Source organism: Phyllostomus discolor, chromosome 9 (assembly GCF_004126475.2).
Source record: "Phyllostomus discolor isolate MPI-MPIP mPhyDis1 chromosome 9, mPhyDis1.pri.v3, whole genome shotgun sequence".
Taxonomy (NCBI): Eukaryota; Metazoa; Chordata; class Mammalia; order Chiroptera; family Phyllostomidae; genus Phyllostomus; species Phyllostomus discolor.
Genome location: NC_040911.2, coordinates 36,867,997 through 36,891,623, shown reverse-complemented (window position 1 = coordinate 36,891,623; position 23,627 = coordinate 36,867,997). Strand labels below are relative to the sequence as shown.

Below are 23,627 nucleotides of genomic sequence, written 5' to 3'. Positions count from 1 at the left end.
TGAGAGAGTGGTCTACATTGCCTTTCTCTATTACCTCTCCACTTCCTCTCCACTCTCTCCTGTACTCTTTCTCTGGCTTCTGCTCCCACTGTTCCACTAAAACTGGTTCTGCTGAGACACAAAAGCCCTGATTGCAAAATCTGATGGACCCTTACAAGTCCTAAACTGATTGGGTCTTTTGTCAGTGTTCAACACCAGTGACCTCTTCCTTCCTTCCTTCTGGAAACAGCATCTTTCCTTAATTCCCTGAACTCCTTGTCCTTGGCCCTTCCGAGAAATGCTTCAAGTTCTGCCTTGAACTCTCCCCTACCTCAAGGTCATGTACTCCCACGGCTAGCTACCCCTCGGGCTAACTACCCCTCTGTATGCTCATGTCTCACAAAATCTGTAACTGGGATCCCAACATCACTCCTGGGCTTCTGCCTCACACCAATACATCAAATTCAACACAACAAAAAGGGCAATTTCTCCTCTGCCCACCACCCCGCCCTCCCCCTGCCTGCAACCCGCTTCCCTCCTTTTATTCTTTCTCAGTGGCAAGCACTTGTTTCTTTTTTCCATTCTCCTGTGCTACCCATTCCCTTACTCTCCTCTGATACCCAGCCCTAACCTATAGTCTGTAGTCAGTGGATGTTTCCAAATTTTAAATCTGGTCAAATAATTCTCTTGCTTAAAATTCTACTCTGCCTTTTAATTGCTTTGGGATGTAGTGTAAACTCCTTAGCATCATAAAGCCTCACAGTGTCTTGACTCACCTCTCATCATTACCACCGCAATAGTTTTCACTTCAGCAATTAAAAACACCCCTTGGTTCCCTGTATCGACGCAGTCCCTGATATTTCAGGACCTTGTTTATATTGCTCTTTTGTGTCTTGAACTTTCTTCCCCAGCTTCCCCATCCTGCTGAGGCTTATGCTTCATGCAGTTTGAGATTAGAAATCATTTCCCTCCAGAGCCCATCCTTGACGCTCTATGACTGGGTCACGTGCCCCCCTTATAGGCTTTCCAGCTTCCCTTTTACTTACTGCTATGCTAACATTGACCACACTGTGTTACAAATGCTTCTTTATTTCCATAGATTAGTATATTGAAGGCAGGGAATGCTCTGTTCACCAGTTTATTCCCTGTACCTAACAGTGCATGGCACCTTTTAGGTCATTGTTAGTACACATGGACCTGGGGCAGGAAAAGACCGAATGAAGAATCAGGCCACCCCAGTCTGGCAATTAATAGAGTTGATCAAAGTAAACTTACGTATGAAGTGCATCTTGGATGGCTACAGTACAAAGTGGAAATCTGTGCAACTTTACAGGTGTCAGAGAATTGTATAGAATAAAAATGGCAGGGGCAAGCAGTCACGAGTACTAGTACGTGAATGCAAGCAGGAATTGAGATTACTTTACATTCTTGAACAGGTCAGGGCAAGGCTGTTTCAGCAGTGAGCATGTAGCTGGAGGCACGGGAGGTGTGCTGATTTGTGTCAGAATGAATATCAACCAGTTTCTAAGAGTTGCTTTTTGGTAAGAAATCTTCCCCTTCTGGCCTAGAACTCGCTCATAGGGCAGACAGTGGTCACGACATGGAACAGTCTTTCCCCCAAAGAAGCCAATAAATATCTGTTGAATTAATGACTAACTGAGACTTTAAACTATGTCTAAGATTTTTTTAAATTATATTTTATTATGCTATTACAGTAGTCCTGCTGAGGTCCTCACTAGTTTTTTGAGCATCCTTATAAACAGTGTTTTGAGCTCTGCATCTGATAGATTGCTTGTCTCCATTTAGTTTAGTTCTTTTTCTGGAGTTTTAATGTATCATTTCATTTGGGCCATGTGTTTTGTTTCCTTGTTTTAGCAACTTCCCTGTGTTTGTGTCTATGTATTAGGTAGAGCTGCTTTGGTTCTGTGTCTTGGTAGTATGGCTTAATATAGTAGGTGTGTCCTGTAGGGTCCAGTGGCACAGTCTTCTCTATCACCCAAGCTGGGTACTGGAGGTGAGCCCTTTGTGTGGACTGAGTACACCCGCCTCTTGCTGCTGTTGGTAGATCAACAGGAAGGATTTACCCAGGCCACTCGGCTGCAAGGACTGGCTGTGACCACTGACCACCAACCTTCGCCATCTGTGTAGGATCTGCTGTGCAGGTGTGGTACTACAACATGGTCTGTAGCTGTCCACTGGGTGCATTGGCCTTGAGATATCCCAGGTGGTACAGGCCAAAATCAGCCCCCACCTGTGTTTTGCCTGGAGCACCCCGCCTGAGTATAAAGCAACCTGAGATGGCTGCTACTTGTGCTGGGCTTGGAGATTCCCAGGTGAATCCAAACTGTGACTCCAATCTGACTGCCTCTGGGGCTCACTGAAGCCAGCTGTTACTTGTCTGACAGGATTTAGAAGCCAAGATCAGCCATTCTTAGGGAAAAGCAACTTGGGTGGGCTCATAAGTTGGGTCTGGGAGAATCTCTGTGGATCTCCAAGGTGGGTCACACAGTGTTAGCCAGGTTGATGGCGTCTCAGATACGGCACTAGCCTATTGACTCTGTGGGGGCAGGGCTCAGCAGAAGGACAATGGCCTCTTCTTGCCCTGATGCCAGATACTTCACTTTCTCCCTGTATACCACTGGTGCCTTTCAAGCTGCCACCCCACTGATGGAGCTCAGAGGGAGCAAGTCTGAGTGGGTGAGTCCATGTGTATGTTCTTTAAGAGGAACTGCTTGGGGCTCCAGAAGTTTTTTTCCACTGACTCAATCCTGGCTGGTTTTTGCAGCTAGAAGTTGTGGGAACTTATCTTCCTGGTACTGGAATTCTGGGGTGGGGGACCTGGTGTGGGGCTGGGACTCCTTGCTCCCAAGATACCCCTTCCAAATTTTTATCCACATGGGTGTGGGACCAGTCCATTCCATGTCTGCACCCCTTCTACCATTCTGGATGGATGTGGTTTCTTCAATTCCGTAGTTGTCAGACTTCTATTTAAATTAATTCTGTGGTTGTCAGACTTCCATTCAACTCAATTTCTGATGTTCCTGAGTGATGGTTGTTCTATATTTTAGTTGTAATTTTGATGTGGTTGTGCAAAGAGGTAAGCCCTGCCTGCCTCCATCACCATCTTCGCCAGAAGCCTCTAAGATTTTTTTTATCCAAGGTGGAAAGCAGTGTGGTGAAGAAGAGTGTACACAAAATTTAGAATCAAAAGTCTAGATAGAATCCCAGCTCTCTTCCACTGAATCAGCTGTCTCACCATGAGTGGTTTATGTTAACTTTTCTGAATAGAGAGCCCACTGGATGGGAGGCACTGTGCTGAGTGCTGGCAATGCAAGGATAAAGAAAGACAGAGTAACTGCCATCAAGGAAGCAGCGCCCTAAACAATGTGTTGTAGGAGGGAGAGAGGAGGAATGGACATTCCAAGTAGAGGGAGTAACAAGGGAGAAGGAGTGCAGGTGAGTGATCACGTGCCTCCTTGTGGGACGTGAACACAGTTCAGTAAGGCTGCAGAAGAGGCAGCTGGAGAGAGGTGGGATCCAGAGGGGAGACTGCAGATAAACAGGAGCCATATCACGAAGAGTCCTTTACAATGTGTTGTAGAGTTTGAGATTCATCCTCAAAGCCATGGAATTCAAACCCCAGAGCCTGAAGCAGGAGAGTCATGATGCTAGGTTTCTATCATAGGGGAAGTTTAAGTCTGGTGGCTAGGTAGACAATGGGTGGAGAGACAGTGATGCCAGAGTCAAGAACCCAGTTAGAAGGCTGTCTCAGTCATCCAGTCAGGAGACAGTAGTGGCCTGAACTTTGGCAAGAACTTTGAAGACAGAGAAAAGTAGTAGTAAACTGGTTCAAGGAATACTTAGTTGACAGAACAGAAAGACTTGGGGACCTGATTGATGTGGTTTAGTGGGTTGGGCATTGTCCTGGAAATGGAAACATCACTAGTTCGATTACCAGTCACAGCATATGCCTGGGTTGCAGGCCAGGTCCAAGGTTGGGGGCATGAGAGAGGGAACTGATTAAGTTTCTTGCACATCAATGTTTCTCTCTCTGTCTCCCTCCTGCCCCCTCTCTCTAAAAAATAAATAATAAATACAATCTTTAATAAAAAAAGACCTTGGGACTGATTGCAAGAGAGGAGTGAGGGACAAGGAAGAGTGAAGAAGGCACCGAAGTTTCTGGTACAGGCAACTGATATACAGAGCTGCCTTTACTGAGCCAGGAAATACAGAGGATGAAAAGGCCTTTGAAGAGAGAACTGACATATCAAAATGATGCTTTAATGAGAGAGTTCTGTTGGCAGGAAGCAGGATGGGTGAAAGGGAAATGTCTGGAATTAGGAAAATCAGCTGAGAAGTTCTAGTAGTCTAAGTAGTAGTTCTCTTAAGTTCTAGTAGTTCTAGTAAGTTCTAGTAGTCTTGTAGTCTAAGGCTGAGATGAGAGGGCTGAATTGAGGTGAGCAGCGGGGATGGAAGGGAGGGTGAAGTAACAACAGACAGGGCTCAGTAAGTAGCACTAGAGCCCTGCAGGATAGTATTCAGTGGGTGCATTAGGGGAGCTGATCTGAAGGTCCCTGAAAAACAAGCAGAACTGTGACTTGATTCAGGAGGAAAAGTAAAACTTTAAAATATTGTGAACAAAGTAGCATTTTAGGAAGATTAGTCTAACAATAGTACACAATGGTACACTAGAAATGGAATAGGGAAGGGAGGAAAGGATGGAGGCAGCAAGGAGACTGGTTATCATTGAAACGAAATACTGTGAGAAAGTGAGTATTATGGAGGAAGACTTTAAGACACTTGTGACTCATGTACTTAGAGGTGTAAAGGACAGGAAGCAACTGACCTACACCATGGTACCCAGCACATTTTCAGTAACTGCAGTCATGCAATGCATAACAAGGTTGCAATTAACAGTGGATGACATTGTATGTGATGGTGGTCCCATAAGATTATAATGGAGCTCAAAAATTCCTATCACCTGGTGACATCATAGCTATCATAGCACCATAGTGCAGACATTACTCACGGGTTTGCAAAGATGCTGGTGCACATGAGCCTACTGCACTACCAGTCATATAAAAGTACGGCACATACAATTACATATAGGACATCCTACTTGATAATGATAACAACCACTATGTTACTGGTTTGTGTATTTACTATACTATATGTTTTATTGTATAAATAGAGTGTATTCTTTCTACTTATTAAAAAAGTTTGCTGTTAAACAGCATGCTATGATATGCCGGTAGCAGCCTCATACATCTCCTGTTTGCATCATTTTCTCTTGTGCTTGATTTAATCTTGCATTGCTTTGTATGGTAACATGCTATTGAGTCTGTAAGCCTAGGAGCAAGGGGGTATACTGCATAGTCTGGGTGTGTAGTAGGCTATACCATCTCTAAACTCTATGGTGTTCACGCAATGCCAAAATCACCTAACAATGCATTTCTCATCCCTGTTGTTAAGTGGTGCATGACTGTATTTGTTTACATGTTTACCTCTACCAATCCATGGGCTTCTTGAAATCAGAAACCATGTCCTATTTATTTTTATAGCTATGCCTAGATTATGGCATAGACCAAGTCTCACTAAATATTCTGAAGTGATCAGCTTAAGGAATAAATAAATTGGAAAGGCAGAGTATATATGAAAATGAGATCATTTGGGGAAAATTTTTTAATTTGGCTGTGAAATGTTCACTTCAAGATGACATCTAAAATATTCACTTGTAAATGTCTTATAGATACTTACAGAAAGAGTAAGGGCTCAGAAGCTCAGGTGAGAGAAGCACCCTGAGGAGAGGCCGCGAGGCAGTCCTCAGTGTCCATCACTGCCCCCACCCCCTACACATCTGACAACTGGAAAAAACAACACAGAAGACTCAGTGGCTTCACACTGTAGTGCAGTGTGGTCAGGGTGGAAATTCTGCCCCGAGCAGTCATTCAGGGCTCCAGTTCCTTCCACCGTGAATGTCACCTCTGTCAATGCACGGCTCCCAGAGGCCCTGCAGGAGGACAGCGTCTGCAGGGGGGTTGTACCGGAGGTTTTATGGAAGGGCCTGGAAATGGCTTCTACCAGTTTACCTGTATGTTTTTGTTCTTCCGTTGGCTTAAAACCCCAGGTTGATTGTTTCTCTGGACTATCCATTTGCTTTCTCAATCCATTCTCTGTCCTCCATTGTTTGTAAATGTGAATGATAATAGTATCATTATCATTCACATTTACAAACAAGGAACTGAGGCACAGAGCCATTAATCACACAATAGTCAATATTTGTAAGGATCCTGGCTCTGGAGGTCTTCCGAAATACATGAAGAAACTATATATTTATTGCAGCTTAAATGTATACCTCATCAACCTCACAAGGTGATGTTAAATAGTACTTGGCTAAGTAAGGCTAACCATTTTGAATCTGTTCAGCACAAATGAGTTAGGGTAATTCAGTGTGTTACACCATTGAAAATAGGTCTTACCGGAAAAGGCACAGTTATGGCTTTTTCTTTATATGTGTTAGCCTTCTTCAAAATGAATTGCATAGTGCCTTGCACGTAACACAAAATAGAGATTGAATAAATATTTATTGGATTCAACCAAACTAGTGACTTTTTAGTAGCTTTGTAAGAAAAGTATCAGAATGCATTAAAAACAAACAGTTGCAGTAAAATGCACAAATAATAAACAGAAACAGAAACCATCACTATTAACTCCTAGATACAAATTTTTTCAAGCTTTAGGAGAATGGCTTAATGAGTATTTTAAAAATAGTGGTTTAAATGGTCACAAATAGTCCTGAAGTGCAGTTGAAAGCATTTTTACCTGGAATGCTTTCTTTCAAAGCTTCAGAATGATTTCCAAATATACCATCATATTATAATGATTGGAAAAAAGCTCTATTTATTGACATTTTCTTTTCATATTTAGGGGACTCTTAGGCCTGGACACTAAAACAAAAGCTCTGAGAAGACACTTTATGATGGCCATTGTATAAAGGTGACTGGAAGACTATGTTTTTTCATGTTCTATTTTTTTCTGAAGGTAAAAAGAATCCAAATTGGCAAAGAGTATCTTCTGCACCTATCCAAGCAGAGAAAATCAGATTTTAACATTTTAGAGTCTCATAGGACTCTTTAGTTAGAATTCCAAAGGCCCTTGTTCTAGGGGTAGTAGCTCCCTCACTATCCGGATCAGATGTCCTATCACAGGATGACATGGCAAACGCAGGGATCTTCGAAATGGCCACACTGTCAGGCCTGTGCTTATGCACTTCCTCACTTCTCTTCAGGAACCGCTCTCCCACCTCCCCATGAGCCCCTTCCCCAGGCATCTTATTGGTGCATCCATTCACCTAATTTCTATTGAGTATCTACCTTGTGCTGGGGCTGCTTTGATGTTGGAGACACAGTGGTGAACAGAAGATAATACCACAGTGGTGAACGGAAGTGTTTGTGTGTGTACAGGTCACACATGCATGAAACATACATAAGTGAGATAATTGTTGGATACTGTTTTAAACTGTGATAAAAATTAAACAGGATAATGGAGTAAAGTGGAAAAGAAAACAATTCCCTGTGTTTGCTGGGAGCTAGCCTGGCTCTCACAGATAGGCCGTAGAATTCTCGGGTCAAACATAACTTCATGGCATACCAGCAAGAGATAAGGTCACTCTATGACCACGATGGGAAAAAAGGAAAGACTACTCTGTAATCATGTCTGGTCACAGACAAAACCAAGTACACCGTGCAACCCACTACAATGACCAAACAGTCCCCTCTCCTGGCTAACGTGAGTGAACGGCTGCTGCTTTACCAAGTGCAGCCACAGCCCCGCTCTGCTCCCCCTGTCTCCCAGAAAAAATTCATTGATACCCAATCACAGATTCACTCCCATTTTCTGACAGCACCCCCATCCAGAGTAAACCCTATTTCTCTGAACACAATCACAAACCCTTAGAAAGACCCTTATCAGACTTTCTTAAAGAGATGCCCCATGTGTTACCAAAGTGTGCGGTTTCATTTGCTGCTGGAAGCATCAGTAAGCCCAGCGTTGTTGGGTTATAGTGTGTTCTTCCTGATGGCCTTTGATTAATGGGCATCGATGAGGGGGAGAAGGGGAACTTCTTTAGTCAGAGGGGTCAGGGAAGTCACTGATGAAAAGGTGTCACTGGGCTGAGAACTCAAAGGCAAGGGGACAGCCATTCGAAGATAAGAGAACATTCCCATCAGAAGAAAAAGCAAATCACTTGTTCGATTTGTCCAACATTTTTTTGATTTCACATGCATCAGCTACTTTTACCACTGATTTTGGCATAAGGGATAGCTAGTCCTATTCTAATATCTATTTTTAATCAAAGGCTCTTATAGAAAAACGAATCTGAGGTGTGATGTGAAGAGATAAGGGGGTGGAGTGTGGAAGACGCTTGCTCTGAGACAGTGTGAGTGTGCACATTGCCGAGGAAGGCTAGTTCCTCTCCCATTCTCGTCTAGGATCCTGCTCTCCATCGGCTAGAACTCAGTCGTTCCTAAGGTTTTAATGATAAAATGGGTAACTATACCTTCAAGCAGTATGTTAAAAAGAGGCCTCTTGAAAATAAAATCAAAGTTGATATTTTTGGCAAGTGGGGACCCTGGTCCTTCTTATTAGACCAGAAATAGACATAATAGTGACCTTGAACTGCTACCATCAGGAGAACGTGAGGAATAATGATATTAAATGGAATGATGCTTATCAAAAAGTGTTCTAGTAGTCCTACTGGTCCAAGATCTTAGGGAAGTGGAGGAAAGGGGGAGCATTCCCTGGTCAAATACTCTGTGAAAAGCTACACGCTATTGTCCTCTCTTGGAGATTCAGAGTGCACATTAGAATATTAAGAGCTCTGACAATTTTCACATAAAATCATCAGATGAAGTGTGTTTAACACAGCGGTGATAAACTAGAGTAATCACCTTCTCCCCTTGACCACATCGTACTCTGAGGGATTCATTCCCGTGGAATACACATTTGGACGCTGTCGCTAGGAAATCGCACACTGGCCCAGAGGTTCTTGACACAGTTGCACATCTTGTTAGCAGATGGGGGTTCCTGGTTCTGGCTGGATTGCTGCTGTCACAGGGTCCTTATGGTACCGTTCCTCTGTAGGTAGGCTCTGGCATTATGCATTAAACAACACCCTTCCATTCCCTTCATCAGGTAATGCCTGTCACCATAATTTTTCTGACTGTTGTTTATACAACATCCAGCTAACCTTCCTAGGCTGCATGTTATTTATGGTGACATTATAATATTCAAGGATTTCCTCCCTTCCCCAATTGCTTGTTAATTATGACTCTGTTTCGTGAACTATAACTTTGACAGAGCTTCTCCATAAAACTTAGAGTTTAATATCCGGAATTTTAATCTTCCTTTGTACCTCTATCACTTTTCTTGCCCATAATTGGTTGAGCTATTGGCTAGATCACAATAAATGACACAAAGAGAACCTATTGCTTCAGCATTCATTGGCTTTCCTTAGCTGGGAGCCTAAGATAAACACAGAGAACAGGGGAAGACTCATCATTAACAGTGTGCTTAGATGATTTGTTTGTGTTTTGTTTCTTAAGCATTTAAAGGGCATTTTCCTAAGAAAAATATTTCAGAAACAGATACTATTACTACAAGTCTACACTGTATGGGCAGAATTCACCCACATCCTAAAGCAGCTTGTGCTGGTCTGCGTCCTGCAAAGCATGCCAAACTGAGGTTACATGTACAAGAAATTCATTGGTGTAAATACCTGCGACAGAAATGGGAAAGGAGTCTGAAGGGGCTCAGAAAGCCACCAGACCAAGCTGTGACACTGAATGAATGCAGAGAGGAGGAAATGACTGGAAGAAGACTGTGTTTAGTTCTAAGGAGAGTTCAGCATGGCCTTTGTGAGCCCTGGGGCCCAAGTGCCCCCTGAGGCCTGTCTTGTCTCTCAGGAATGGCTGGTGGGGTAACTGCAGAGCTCCTGGCTGAGAGCAGCCCAAGGGAAAGCACAGTCTTAGTGCAAATGGAATAATAGATCTCAGAACACAGTCACTAGAGCCCTTGGCCAATTACTCTCCCTGCTCTCTGAAATCTGAAGGGCGCTTTCTCATAATCATCTATAAGATTCTCAAAGTTTAGTGTACATACAAATCACCCAGGAATCTTATTAAAATGCAGATTCAGTGGGTCTGGGGTGGGGCCCAAGTTTCTGTATTGCTAACAAGCTCCCAGACAATATGATGCTATTGGCTTACAGATCCACTTTGAGTAGCAAGGTCCTAAAAGTATTTGGAAGAGCCCTAGTCAAGCCATCCAAGTAGGTCTATGGAGAACCCTTCACAGGAGTCCTACCTCAGCCCTAATGTGGAGCTACCTTGGCTGCAATCAGATGTATGCACGTCTGAGATAGGCTTTCTTCCCCATTCGGATACTTCATTCCCTTTTCCTCTAACATCACAGCTGCCCACCCCCTTTTATCACACTGCTTGCACAACTAACTCCTTAAGGATCGCCTTTCCATATATACATATGCATTCACTTTTAGTAACCAGAAAGAGCTTTGGCTCTTTGTGATCTAATCTAATCTCTCTTCTCTTCTCCAATTATTTGGTTTGGAAAGTGTTTGTTTCCTAATCCTAAGCAAAAACTTTTAAAAGCCTTCTTCCAACCATGTAAAGTCCATTCTACACAGAGATTCTGGTGTAGCCAGTTACTATAATTCTCTTTCATGTGAGAGCTCTGAGGGATCTGGCACCACAGGTCTCCTCCAGGTCACCAGAAGGCTTCTGTAGTTATCATTCTAATACCACGTAGCTACCATCTATCATTAAACAGATCTGTTCTCCTCTTCCTTCCCTCCAGTCATTGGCCTTTCTGTATATTTTAATTCAATTCCCTATGCCATATCTATTGTATAATTAGTATTTTTCTTTTTAAATTAATTAATTTATTTTTACTTAGAGAGAGAGAGAGAAAATGAATGAATTTGTTCCACTTATTTGTGCATTCATTGGTTGCTTCTTCTCTGTGCCCTGGCTGGAGCTCAAACCTGCAAACTGGGTATACTGAGGTGATGCTCTAACCAACTGAGTCACCCAGGCAGGGGCCAAAAGTAGTTTTCATACCCTTTCCCCCTAAAGTCATGGAATTCTTTCATCAGAAAGAAAGCTTTAGTAAAATATATTAGTTAGTCTGGCTGAAAGAGTGGGAGATAAAACTAGAGAAGTGGCCGGGAACATCCCTTGTGTATCACTGTGTTTAAGCATTGGGGTGCAAGTTAAGATTTCTGGGAAGAAATGACACAAACAGGCTGGCACACTTTGAGTAATTACTATGGCAGAGGTGAGGGAAGGAGGAAGCAGGATTTTGCCCTCTCAAATGATGTCTCTTTAACATAGAATTATTTTAGGCTGATTGTTTTTAAGAGACAAACTGCAGGAAAAGATTTTACCTCTCCCTTAACTGCCTAAAAGAATTTAGATAAAGGAGTTGTGCCTGGTCCTGGAATAACACTATCAGCAGCCATATCTACAAAGAATACTGGCTAGGTATGGGCAGGGCTTCAAGATCAAAGTCTTCTTTGTGTCCTATTGTCTCTGCATGGTGTGGCTAACATTTGATTTTCCACCTCCACGTGAATTGCTTTCCTTCCCTTTGATGTCCCAGACCCCTATCCCTTTCTCCTTAGCTCTCGATGGCTTCTGATTGCCTGACTACCTGTGGGCCACGTATGCTTATGGAGCTCCCACTCGTACAAAATTAAATTTGATTTTTCTCCTATTAATCTGTCTCTTAGGCCAGCCAGAAGAACCTAGAAGGGTAGAAGGGAAAATTGCCCTCCCCAACAGGAAGATAGCCTGAGAAGGCCCAGATGGAATCAGAAAGACTAGGACAGAAGATATGAGGAATACACGCATGTTAAGTGTAGATGAAAATAAGGAGCTTTATAATGAATCTAACCAAAAATAACTTCACATGGTGATCTGATCATAAATTCCTAACTGGACAGTCATGATGGGTCGTCACAGCCCAGGCTGATAACTTTTTTTAGTAAAAGGTTTTTAAGCAAGCCCTGTCCACTGCTCTTGTGCCTCTAGGCTAACATACCTTTGAAATGCCAGAAATAATTCTCTTTTCCAGTCCCCTCAAGGGGAGCACATAACCACCCCCACAGGAGAACATAATTTTATTAACTATCCTGTACCTTGCTTTCTCCCACCTTCAAGTAATCTTCCTTATGTTCCTTCCATAATCCCAAATGTATAAAAGAAACTGTAAAACTGACATTCTCTGAAGCATTTAAGATCTTGGTTCCCGGCAATGTTGTCAGTTTGGCTCAGATAAACTCATAAAAATTCTCCATAGGTTTGGGTGTTTCTTACATAGACATAAGGAATCAGAATCATCAGAACTGACTATATGGATATGGAGGGAGTGAAAAAGAGGAGTGCTTCTTCCAGGTTTCAAGCTTGGGCAATTATTGATGCAGGAATGCAGGGGTTGCCAAATACTGTAATGAAAAAGGAAAAGGAGGATAAAGAGGTTTAGGGAGAAATATAATGAGTTCAGTTTTGAAATACCGAGTTTGAGCGAGACATCCAGGAACTATCCAGGTAAATGAATGTGGAAATTGGCAGAGTTTGGCTTAGAGACACCTCATATTTCCAAGCCTATGTTATTATTTGCAGACCATTCTCAGGCTCTCTTTAGGCAACTGCTCCAAGTTCATACTTAAGAATGGTTTTTTCCCACCTGAATTGTTTACAGTCTTACTTTCTTCCAATATATTTTGCAAAATGAAGATTGCCTGTTACACTTCTTACTTTAGTAACTAATTCCCTCCTCTTTCCAAAATGCTCTTGCATATCAGAGTTTTGGGTCTTTCTTGGGGTTCTTTGTATTGGCCATGTGCTTAAGCACTCAGAGAAAAAGGGAGGGTTTTGTTCAGTTCCCTTTGCCAGTTATTTCTGTTTGGAATCTGAACTCAAAAGATTTAGAGTTTCTAGCTAAAAGAAATAGGGATTAACAGAAAACCATGGGTATAATCTGCAAAAGGAAAGAGAAACTTGGTTGCTACTGTTAAAAAAAACTAACAGGCTCAGCCCTGACTGAGGTGGCTCAATGGATTTAATGCCAGCCTGTGAACCAAAGGGTTGCCAGTTAGATCCCCAGTCAGGGCACATGCCTGGGTCGCAGGCCAGGTCCCCGGTAAGGGGTGTTTGAGAGGCAGCCACGTGTTGATGTTTCTCTCCTTCTTTTTCTCCCTCCTTTTCCCTCTCTCTAAAAAGAAATAAATGAAATCTTAAAAAACAAACAAACAAAAAAAAACAACTAACAGGCCCATGAGGGAGTCACTTTTACTAAGCCACAGTACCGAAACAAAGTTAATAATCTAATTGCAGTTTTAGCCTCTCCCATATGTGGAATTTTAAACCAATCACCAATCAGTCCAGAATTTCCTGAGAAAACACTAGTGAAAAAAACTTCCTGATAAGACCCGCTTGCCTTCCTCTAATGCCCCTGCCAGAAATAATCCACTTTTTAAACTTCTTAGTCCCACCCTCTTTCTACCTATAAAAACTTCCTATTTTGTACAATGGGTTGGAGCACCCTTCTAGTTGTTAGATGGGATGCTGCTCAATTCATAAATCACTTAATAAAGTCAATTAAATCTTCAAATTTAGTTGGTTGAACTATAAGAAAAGAGGTACTATGTATGATAAACTGGATATACTGTGCTTTGTCTGGAAGGTTAAGTTTTGCCGTGTGTTGTTTTCTGTTACATTTCAATGGGGTAGTTTCAAATTTGGGTTTAAACTTTTTTTTTTTCCCCATTACGATTGTATTTACCTTAACGTGCATTCTAGGCTAAGTATTTGATGATAGGACAGTGGGCCCATAAGTGAAGTGTTATGCATAGAATACAAATAAAAGTTTATTGTACAAAACTAAAGCCTTCACATTTCATAGTTCACTAGAAGGCTAAAGGAAAACTAGGTAATTTTTAAAAACCTACACAAAAATTTCACTTCCACTTCCTCCTATCCCCCGACTATATACTAAAATGGGTTATAACTCTTGGAGAGGCCACTGGGAAGGAGGATTGCTGAGTGGTTGGGACTTCAGGCCCATCGCCATTATTTCAGATGAAATTCCAGAGCAACCTAATCTGTTTTACATAAGCTTTCATTGAAGAAGGGTTCAGGGGATTTTTGAAGTGTGAAAACCACTCTGTTGTACAACAGAGGGTATACAACATATAAAGAAATCAGTGACAGACAAGGTCAGAGTGAAGGAAGAAAAGAAAGCTGATTAACAATTGATGGACATCTACCTAGTAGTAGGATGATAACTAAGGAAGTTTTCAGGCAACCCGCAGATGCACAGTAGCTAAATCTCTCAGCACTTCCAGGCAAATTCCTCACCTAGAGGAGAAATACCATGGTTGGAAGCTTGGTTGGGAAGGAAGGGGATGTGATTGACATTGTAGAGGGCTAAGGCCCTCCAGGTCCTCTCTTAGAACCAAAAAGAATGCACACGTGCATGTTTATGGAGACAGTCACAAAGGAGTTAAGCCATGTGACAAGAGGAAATTGACAGCTGTGATGTCAGAAGCAATGAATTGCATAAAGTTCCTTATATGGACCACAATTTTTTGGCCAATATTTTTCTCTATGTCTGGAACAGCTTCCCTCCTTTTCCTCAATTAGCTAACCTCTATGTATTTTTCTATAACTGAACTCAAGTATTCTCTGGAACAAGAAGCCCCATAAAATTTGGATGGATAACCCTTCTTTGTGCTAAAAACAAAATAATTCTAGTCCATTTCAATGTTAATTTTTGTCCCCCAAATCCTAGCTCCTTAGAGGAAATGCACGACATCTGATCGTGAATCTTCAAAGCTTAGCACCACAATGAGTGCCTAATAAATGTCTGTTTGGATGAATTAATTAACCCACAAGACTTATATCGGATTCCCTTATTGCAATGCAGGCGGATTCTGTACAGGTACTTACGTGCACCCTTGACTCAGAAAACAGTTTTCAAAAGAAATGAAAACATGCCCATGCTTAAAGAATACGGAAGAGGTGAAAGATGTAATATTTTGAGATTTGTTTGTGTGTGTGAAGAAAGTGAGCAAGAGGGGATGGAATGTCTATCGAGTAAGAGATTAAGAGGCTTAAGGTGTCTCTAAAAACATGCCTGATATAATTCACAACTAATGTATTGCGATGTATGTATTGGGAGCGGGGCAGAAATGACACAAAATGATTCATTTTTTTTGTATAGTGAAACAATGACCGCTATGTTGATTGGTATAAATAACTAGTGTCTTGTATGAAAGTTGTTTTCCTGAACGCTTTTTCAAAAGTTCCCTCTTCTGCTGTCCTGTTCATGGTAAATCAAACCCATCCTCGTTCAAATCAGACAACATATGTTAAAATCTCTGCCTTTAAGTTCAAAGACGAATCTAGCGTTGTGGGCTGAGGTCAAGTCCCTTCCTGGGAAGTGGCGGTAAACCCAACTCCCGAACATTTCATGGGAGTTCAATGGTGCCGAGGCCGCAGGGGTCGAGCAGAAGCCCCCAGATCCAGCGGGTTTCCAAAAGAAGGAACCCAAGTCTCTAGCCACCCCTCGGGAAGAACGGTTTCCCTGGAGTCCCACCAGGCGGAAGACCAAGGCGGTGGACAGAGCAGGACTGGGGGTCCCAACCACCCGCAATCCCTTTCACTACCTGGCGGCAATCCGGAAGCAGATATGGGCTGCGTGACGCACTCGGTTGCAGTTCCGGGTCGGCCAGCTCTAGATTTTCCGCAGCAACGCCCCGCCCCCGCATTTCTGGTCTGAGCGGGCTATGGCCAGCAGCTCTTGGGGACACATGGCTGAGGTGGACACTGGGACCGACCAGAGGCAGGTGAGGTCCCGGAGGGGCACGGATCTTCACTCTAGTTTCAGTCTCACCTCTTCGTCAGGGGCGGTTTTTTTCCATTGAGGGGCTCTATGCTTGGGGCCGCCCGCGGTTCCGTTGCTAGCTGCGCTGTTTGCTCCACCGTGTTCCATTTTCACGGTTCTTATTCTTGGACGAGTGTTCTCATGCCTTCGCTCCAGTTCATCTGTAGTCTAGGCCTGCCAGGACGATGTCATGGTGAACCGTCAGCATGCAACTGAACAGCTCAGGGTTGGAGACGGAAACCCGAGTTCTGGTCCCCGCCTCATTGCCGCTGGGGCACCTTGGGCAAGCCACTTGAGAACCCTGGTTTCTGCCTTTGCAAAAACGTGCAATAATAACACAAGGCCTGGAACTCCAGTAGATCCGAGGGTCTACTGACTCATTTTCTTTTGGTATTGGCTTTTCTTTCGTGCGTAGCTCACGTGGGCGTCCTTAAAGCTTTTCCTTCAGAGCTATGAGGACAAACTGAGAGGATACGAAATTGAATGCATGCTTTGCTTCCCAGTTCACCCTCAGGCTGGGTTATTTTTCTTTTTTAACCCCAAACCGAAAGAATTACTTATGAAGTCTTTGATTACCAAAACCCCTCTAAACCAACCACCTACTCTCGTGCTCAAATCCAAATCCATATCCCAGAAGGAATATAGGGCTAGAATGGGGGTGTGGATTACCTGTTGAAAAGATTGAGCAGAGAAGATGCGTTTATCCTTTCACTTGTGACTCATGTTCCAGAGTATTGGTGTACAGACATATCTTGCCTCAGTTGCGGTCGGAAACGCTGAGTGTAGTATAGTAGCAAGGCTGGTCCCAATCATCGCAATAATGTCTGGCAACCACTAGAACACGGTGACTCGCTGCTAAGAGCATTCGGTAGTGTTCATTCAGGTAACCTTCATCCAGACGAGTAATGTTAAAGGCAAATGCTTTGTAAAGGAATAAAGAAAACTCAGGTCTTTAGCATATGTACATTTATTGACTTTTCTTCCTTATCAACTTCTTTCAGAATGAGGAAATTGAAGCAATGGCAGCTATATATGGCGAGGAATGGTGTGTCATTGATGACTGCGCCAAAATATTTTGTATTAGAATTAGCGACGATATAGATAACCCTAAATGGACACTTTGCTTACAGGTATTTTCCCCCTTCATTACCGTCGTTTACCAGTTACAACATTGACTCTATGTGATTGACTGTTATGGTATTACTCTAATGACTATTGTGTGACTTTTCTAAATTATCTTTTTTGTTATTAGCTTTTGTTAACCATTGATTATCTAAACACAGGGGTAATTAAATCTCAGGTAGTCTCAATTTTTCCTCTTAGTTTTAATTCAAGTATTCTTTTTTTAAGGTTTTTATTCATTTTTAGAGAGAGGGGAAGGAAGGGAGAAAGAAAGGGGGAGAAACATCAATGTGTGGTTGCCTCTCATGTGGCCCCCACTGGGGACCTGGGCTGCAACCCATGCATGTGTCCTGACTGGGAATCAAACCAGCGACCCTTTGGTTCACAGGTAGGTACTCAGTCCACTGAGCTACACCAGCCAGGGCTTAGACTATTCTTAATGTACCATTGACAGACTTGCTTCCACTTCCTTTCTTGTTTTTTTTTTATAAAGTAATTTTTTTTAAGATTTTATTTATTTATTTTTAGGGAGGGAGGGAAGGAAGGGTGGGGGAGAGAAAGAGAGAGAGAGAGAGAGAAACAGAGAAACATCAATGTGCGGTTGCTGGGGGTTATGGCCTGCAACCCAGGAATGTACCCTGGCTGGGAATCAAACCTGGGACACTTTGGTTCCCAGCCCGCGCTCAATCCACTGAGCTATGCCAGCCAGGGCAACTTCCACTTCCTTTCATTAGCCTACCCATTTAATAGGAGAGGATCTAAACCTGGAAGATAGCTAACATTTAAGAGGAAGAATAGGTTAGTAATTTAGATGGTTCATAGAGTAGATGCTCATTTCTCTATTAATTGAGAATCAGTTGTGGTTAGGATTAAGTAAATGAAGAGACCAATATGCTTTCTGTTTTAATGCTTATTCTTTGATCACTGCCTGTCCTTTCAACATTAGAGATGCTAAATTGAGTTTTTGTCAGTATTTGTTTTTATGGTGCTATTTTGAAAAGAAAGCTGTGCCGTTGTGTGTTAGCTGATAATGTATTTAACAGTATTTAATAGAATTTTTTTTTTAGTATTTCTTCAGAAAAATCCTTGGAACATATTATAATGCCACTCCATTCATTTAGAGTTAGGGTATAATGATCCTATTTCAGTTTTTCTTTTCCTTCATCTTTGTCTTCCTCACCCTTATTTTCTAGGTGATGCTACCCAATGAATATCCAGGTACAGCTCCACCTGTTTATCAACTGAAGTAAGCTCTATTTTCTACATTTATATTTTTATAAAAATTATACTTCTCAAGGATTGTTTCTCTATATTGTGTAATTGTGTTTATAAAAAAATCTTTGTTGTCAAAATGTGTATAGAAATTAAAAATACCTTTTGGACTCAGTATACAGCATCTAAATAAAATTTAAATTCTATGAAAATAGTGAAATGTATCATTTAGTATTTGCTGTAGAGATGGGGAGGGAACTTTACATGAATTAGTAATCTAGAAGCCGCGGCCCTGTAGAGTTTCTCCTAACCTGGTTCTGCCTGGTTCTGCCTACCACAGTTCTTGGGCGTGCCTCTGCCTAAGATTGCCTGCCTCCCGTGGTGCTGCTGGTGCTTCTTCCTGCCATTGTTGTTGAGAATCATCTTCTCAGCAGCCAAAACTTAATCTTAATGAGTCACGACCTGTTTGATTGCAAGTAACCTTTGATTAACGTTGCCTGCTTGACCCATTGTACTAAGATGTATAAACCTGTGTTAACAGAATTGCACTGAATTTCTGTTACTAAATTTTTACCTATCAGTAGGATTGTTTTTAGTGTGAGTACTTTAAAACCATAGCCATAAAATTTGCTGTTAATAATGGGCCTGTATTTTAAATTTTTATTTATTAAAAATGATAGATGTAATTATCGAATGCTTGTAAACATAAATATCCTTTTTGTAAAACGTTTAATTTTTTACAGTCCTGTGGCAATCAGCTTATTTGTTAGAGTTGTTTTTTGAGACACTAGTTAGACTACATTGGGAATTGCTCATAGTGTGGCAAAAACTGAATCTGGAAATTTAGATTCTGGAACCTGTTCTACCACTTCTGTAAACTTGGGCAGTTTTATGACATCCTATGAACCCACCCCTGTTTTTTTAAACCATATTTTAATTGACATATTGATATTGGCTTCACCATGATTTCTTGGGAGGACTAAATGAGTTAATGTCAATGAAAGCATTTTTGAACTGTATTGATTTAAGATAACATTTTATAAGGTAACATTTTAATGAAAATACATTATTTTTAAAAGTAAAATAAAACTAATTTGTGCCGTAATTTATATTTGAGATATAAACAAATCCTCAAATAATCTTCTCTGTTGTCTTTTTAAATTTTAGTGCTCCTTGGCTTAAAGGGCAAGAACGTACAGATTTATCTAATAGCCTTGAGGAAATATATATGTAAGTGACAAGTGATTAAAAAATTTTATTGGTGATTCTGTTTTAGCGTTTTGTTGGAACTGTTATATTTGGGGGCCTTACCCCAAATTTTTTTAAGCTATCTTTCCATTAACAAAAATTATACACTTGAAGAGTCCTTAAAGGATTGCTTATATAATTTTATATATACATTTGCTATTTTAGGCTATGTTGAATGAAACTGGTAACACCAGAATCCTAAGCATAATTATTAAAATACTATATACTTTTAATGTGTGGAGTCTATTAAATATACTGTATTTTTTACTGTTTCATTAATTCAACAAATAGTATATAGTAGTCACTGTAGTAGATCCTGGATACACATAGTTAGCAAAGACAGAATGGTCCCTGTTTTCATGGCATTTAGAAATACTGGTAGGAGAGATATTACTTACAACATTGTAAAACTGAATGTAAACCTGCAGCTGTGATAAGCTCTGTAGAAGAAGGATATTAATGTGTAGTACTAAATTTGAAACAAGACCTGACCTATTGTAGGAGGTTAGGGGTAGCTAATTTGACTTAACCACTGAATTACTTAAGTGAAGGTAACTCCAGTGAAAGGCCCCAGCATGTGCAAAGGCTCTGTATTAAGGAGCCTGACACATTTCAGTGCAAGCAGTGGTTGCATGAAGTGGGAAGAGAGAGGAAGGGAGAGAAGGGAGCATGGTGGGGGAATGACCTGGAGAGGTAGGCAGGGAAGTCATACAGAGTTCTGTAGGCCATGTTAAAGATTTTTGTTTTTATCCTAATACCCAGGGAAGCAAAGAGGGGTCTTGAGTGGTGTGATGCCATGATATAAGATTTTCATTTTGAAAACATCTCTGTTTCTATGTGGAGATTAATTGGAAGAGAGCAGTAATAGATGTGGGACATCAGGTGGATGCAGTAGTCCAGAGAAGATATGTGTGATTTTGGATTAATTTTAATAAGATATATTAAGTTAGTAAGACATAATGCTCTGGAATATCAGTTTTACTGTAATCCATGAATTGGTAAGTGTTGTTAGATTGTGCGAGAAATGGAGACTGGAGGAACTGGGTGATCTGATCTAAGTGCCTTTATCTGATGCTGCGCTGAGAGGTGGGCTGGTCAGGGTTGACTTCAGCACTGGGGGAAGGCAACAGTGGGATTTCTAAAAGAAAAAGCATGGGGTTTGTGAGGGGGTTGGAGAGGGGTTAGTCTCTTGTTCTTCCAGGTTGGTGCCTCAGAGTTCCAGGATGTGAGCTGGGACAATGGGTTGGTCTGGCCACTGGCTATTGTGACTGGCGCCAAGGTGTCTATTGTGTGTGGCTGGAGAGTTTCGATTAGGCCTTGGGCTACCAAGCCAGTCCGGACAGCTGACTCATAGGCAGTCCAGAGGGTTGAAAACTGGGGCAACTGGGTCATTAGCAGTCTGGCAGTTGGGGGTCTAGCCTGACCATTACAGTAAAGATTGGCCTCTGTGTTCTAGGTGGCTGCCCCATTTGGTACTCCTTTTCTATGCTTGGGATCTAGACCATGTTTCTTTTCCTCCCAAAATATTTGACTGAAAAATGATGTGATACTATTTATTTCTTCCTAGAGGAAGTGTGGTCTTCCTTGAGTTCCCAGGTTTACAATAGACTCTCGAAATAACCAAGAATTGGGCTTTCCAATAGGGGATGCCACCTTTTAGTGATTCCATTACCCTCAGCATTTATGTATTTATTTCCTCAATTAAATGTTTCCTGATGCCTCTCTCTAACCTTATTGACTACCCCAACTTTGGTGCCCCTGACAAACTTCTTTCTGTAATTCTTTATGGTTATTTACCAATTTATCTCCCCTGTTAGAGTAAGCTGTATTGCAAATTTGTTCACCAATGATGTACTTGTTTTTCATTTTTTTGGACTTAATGTGGCCTTTGTAAACTGGTGGGGTTAAACACTTCCTCTTTCTTGAAAATCTTTCCCATACTTGGCTTCTGTCATGTTAGTCACATTCATCAAATTTTTCTATTACCTGTGCACAATCTCATGCAGTCTATTTTTTCTATCCAGAAAGTCCCTCCTTTGCTAAGAGATATGCTCCCGTACAACAGAACTTACTGTTCTCCCTATCTAGTTAAGTTGAGCTCTTTAAGAATTAGGAAGCGTTAGTCCTGCCTGGTATAGCTCAGTGGATTGAGTGCTGGCCTGTGAACAAAAGGGTTGCCGATTCGATTCCCAGTCAGAGCACATGCCTGGGTTGCAGACCCGGTCCCCCATAGGGGATGTGTGAGAGGCAAGCACACACTGATGTTTCTCTCCCCCTTTCTCTCCCTTCCCCTCTTTCTAAAAGTAAATAAATAAATAAAATCTTTAAGAAAAAATTAGGAAGCATCAAAAATTACAAAGTAGTTTGTTCTAAAGATCGAGTATGGTTCATACTGTCTTCTTTACTAAAAGTGCTTGAATAACCAAAGCCCAGTGGTAGTATTTTCACACATGTGGTCTAAATAGAAATATGCATTCTGTTTTTAAAAGTTTTGTGTGACAACTTTGAACTGTATTTTTCCATAAAATTCCAGCAGGGGGCAGCTAGTGAAAAATATTTGAAAATTAAACATATAAGGTAAATGTATGAATAGAGTTCTTTAATGTTTATATTTTCATTATATTCTAAATAGTGTAACTATCTAGATTTTCATATTAATTTAGCATCATTTTGACTGTTAAACTTGATTTTTGCATAGATAGGAAGATGAATTATAGTTTGTTCTTATGTAGCGAGGTAAGAAGTCAGAAAATTTGTAGTTTCTTAGTTTCTTTGTAAACATTTATTGATTATCTCCTGTATGTTGACACTGATAGGTGTTTGGAATTAAAAAAAAAATAAAAAATATGTGTACCAATACAGTATTATGACATAATTACTGAGAAGTTTGGACCAAGTATAATAACATTTTTTAGAGGTTTTAGTAACTAATATTAGTAACTGATATTTAGTAACTGATATTCTCTGGGCATTTGTAAAGGCGGGTTCCATTGTGGAGGTGACTGTTGAGCATAGTGTTTGCCGGGTGATTAAAAGAAGAAAGTTTCTGGCAGACGGGAAACCCATGAGCAAAGCACATAGGTGGGAAGCAAGTTGGCATCGTCAGAGTTCCGCAAGTAGTTTTAGATGCCAGGTGTATAAACTGAGGTAGGTATAAGAAGAAAACCGGTAAGCTGGGATAAGGAGTTTGGGCACTATCTTGTGGGCTCCAGGAGCTCTAGGCAGGGGAATGAGATAATCAGATTTGTGTTGCAGTGTGGAGGGTGGGCTGTAAAAAGTTTGAAGGAACAGCATACGAGGAGCAGTCAGTAACTCAGGAGGCGATAAAGGCCTTTATTAAGGCAATAAGAATGCCAATGGAGAAACATGGTCAGTTAAAGAAATACTTAAGAATATAAACTAGGCTGTGGTGATAGATTAAGTATTGATTAATTTGCTTATCTTATTTTTGTATAAATATTTTGCATGTGGATATTTGGAACATATGAAAACAATTATTTTAATACAACCAAAGGTAAATAACACTTCAAAATACTAAAACAATTGGTGTTAAGAGAAAATGAAAGGTATTAGAATTTTTTTGTAGTATTTGAATTTATGGTGGTACATTTCAAAACATTGAATTTAAAATCCAGGAAAATGATCATTTTAAATTCTCACTGCTCTTCACATTTTGATGTATCATGGAGTCTTAGAGTTAAAAATTGCAGAGTGAGGCTTGTCAAAACAATAATTGCACCAAAGTTACAGAGGCAAAGAAGACTCTTCAAGACTATTGTAATAGGGAGAAGGGGAGAGCAGCCAGAACTCAGTCTGAACTCAACCTCTTGAAACCAAAGGGAGAAAGATTCTTAAGGGCTCGGATGAGCTAGTAGGAAAGTACTAGAAGGGAGCTTGGTCAGTGAGAATGTGTCTAGCAAATGAATTTTTTTGTTATTAGGCCATCTGTGTTTGCTAATGATTGCTCAGCAGAAGTTAGGCTCCTGTCCTCTCAGAGGTGGGGAGATAGGGGCTCCATCTTCTTTGGTGATTACATCTCAAAAGGATGGCTCCCAGGTCCTTGAGAAAGACACTCCTCGGTTGTAAAACTGACGAGAGTCTTC

The 23,627-nt window shown here is 41.2% G+C and overlaps 1 protein-coding gene across 6 annotated transcripts in view; it reads left to right on the top strand.

Annotated features, from left to right (window-relative positions):
• Positions 1-15,785: 15,785 nt before the first annotated feature.
• IMPACT (impact RWD domain protein) overlaps positions 15,786-23,627 on the top strand; it is a 28,183-nt gene continuing 20,341 nt past the window's right edge. For 2 of the 6 annotated variants that reach the window (XM_036009195.1, XM_036009194.1), the window contains exons 1-4: positions 15,786-15,904; positions 16,944-17,072; positions 18,258-18,310; positions 19,444-19,506. In XM_036009195.1, coding sequence (XP_035865088.1) covers positions 15,845-15,904; positions 16,944-17,072; positions 18,258-18,310; positions 19,444-19,506 — 305 coding nt within the window. In that variant the 5' untranslated portion in view covers positions 15,786-15,844. The remainder of the gene's footprint in view (positions 15,905-16,943; positions 17,073-18,257; positions 18,311-19,443; positions 19,507-23,627) is intronic. The other 4 variants (XM_036009192.1, XM_036009191.1, XM_036009193.1 and 1 more) reach the window with 2 other exon arrangements.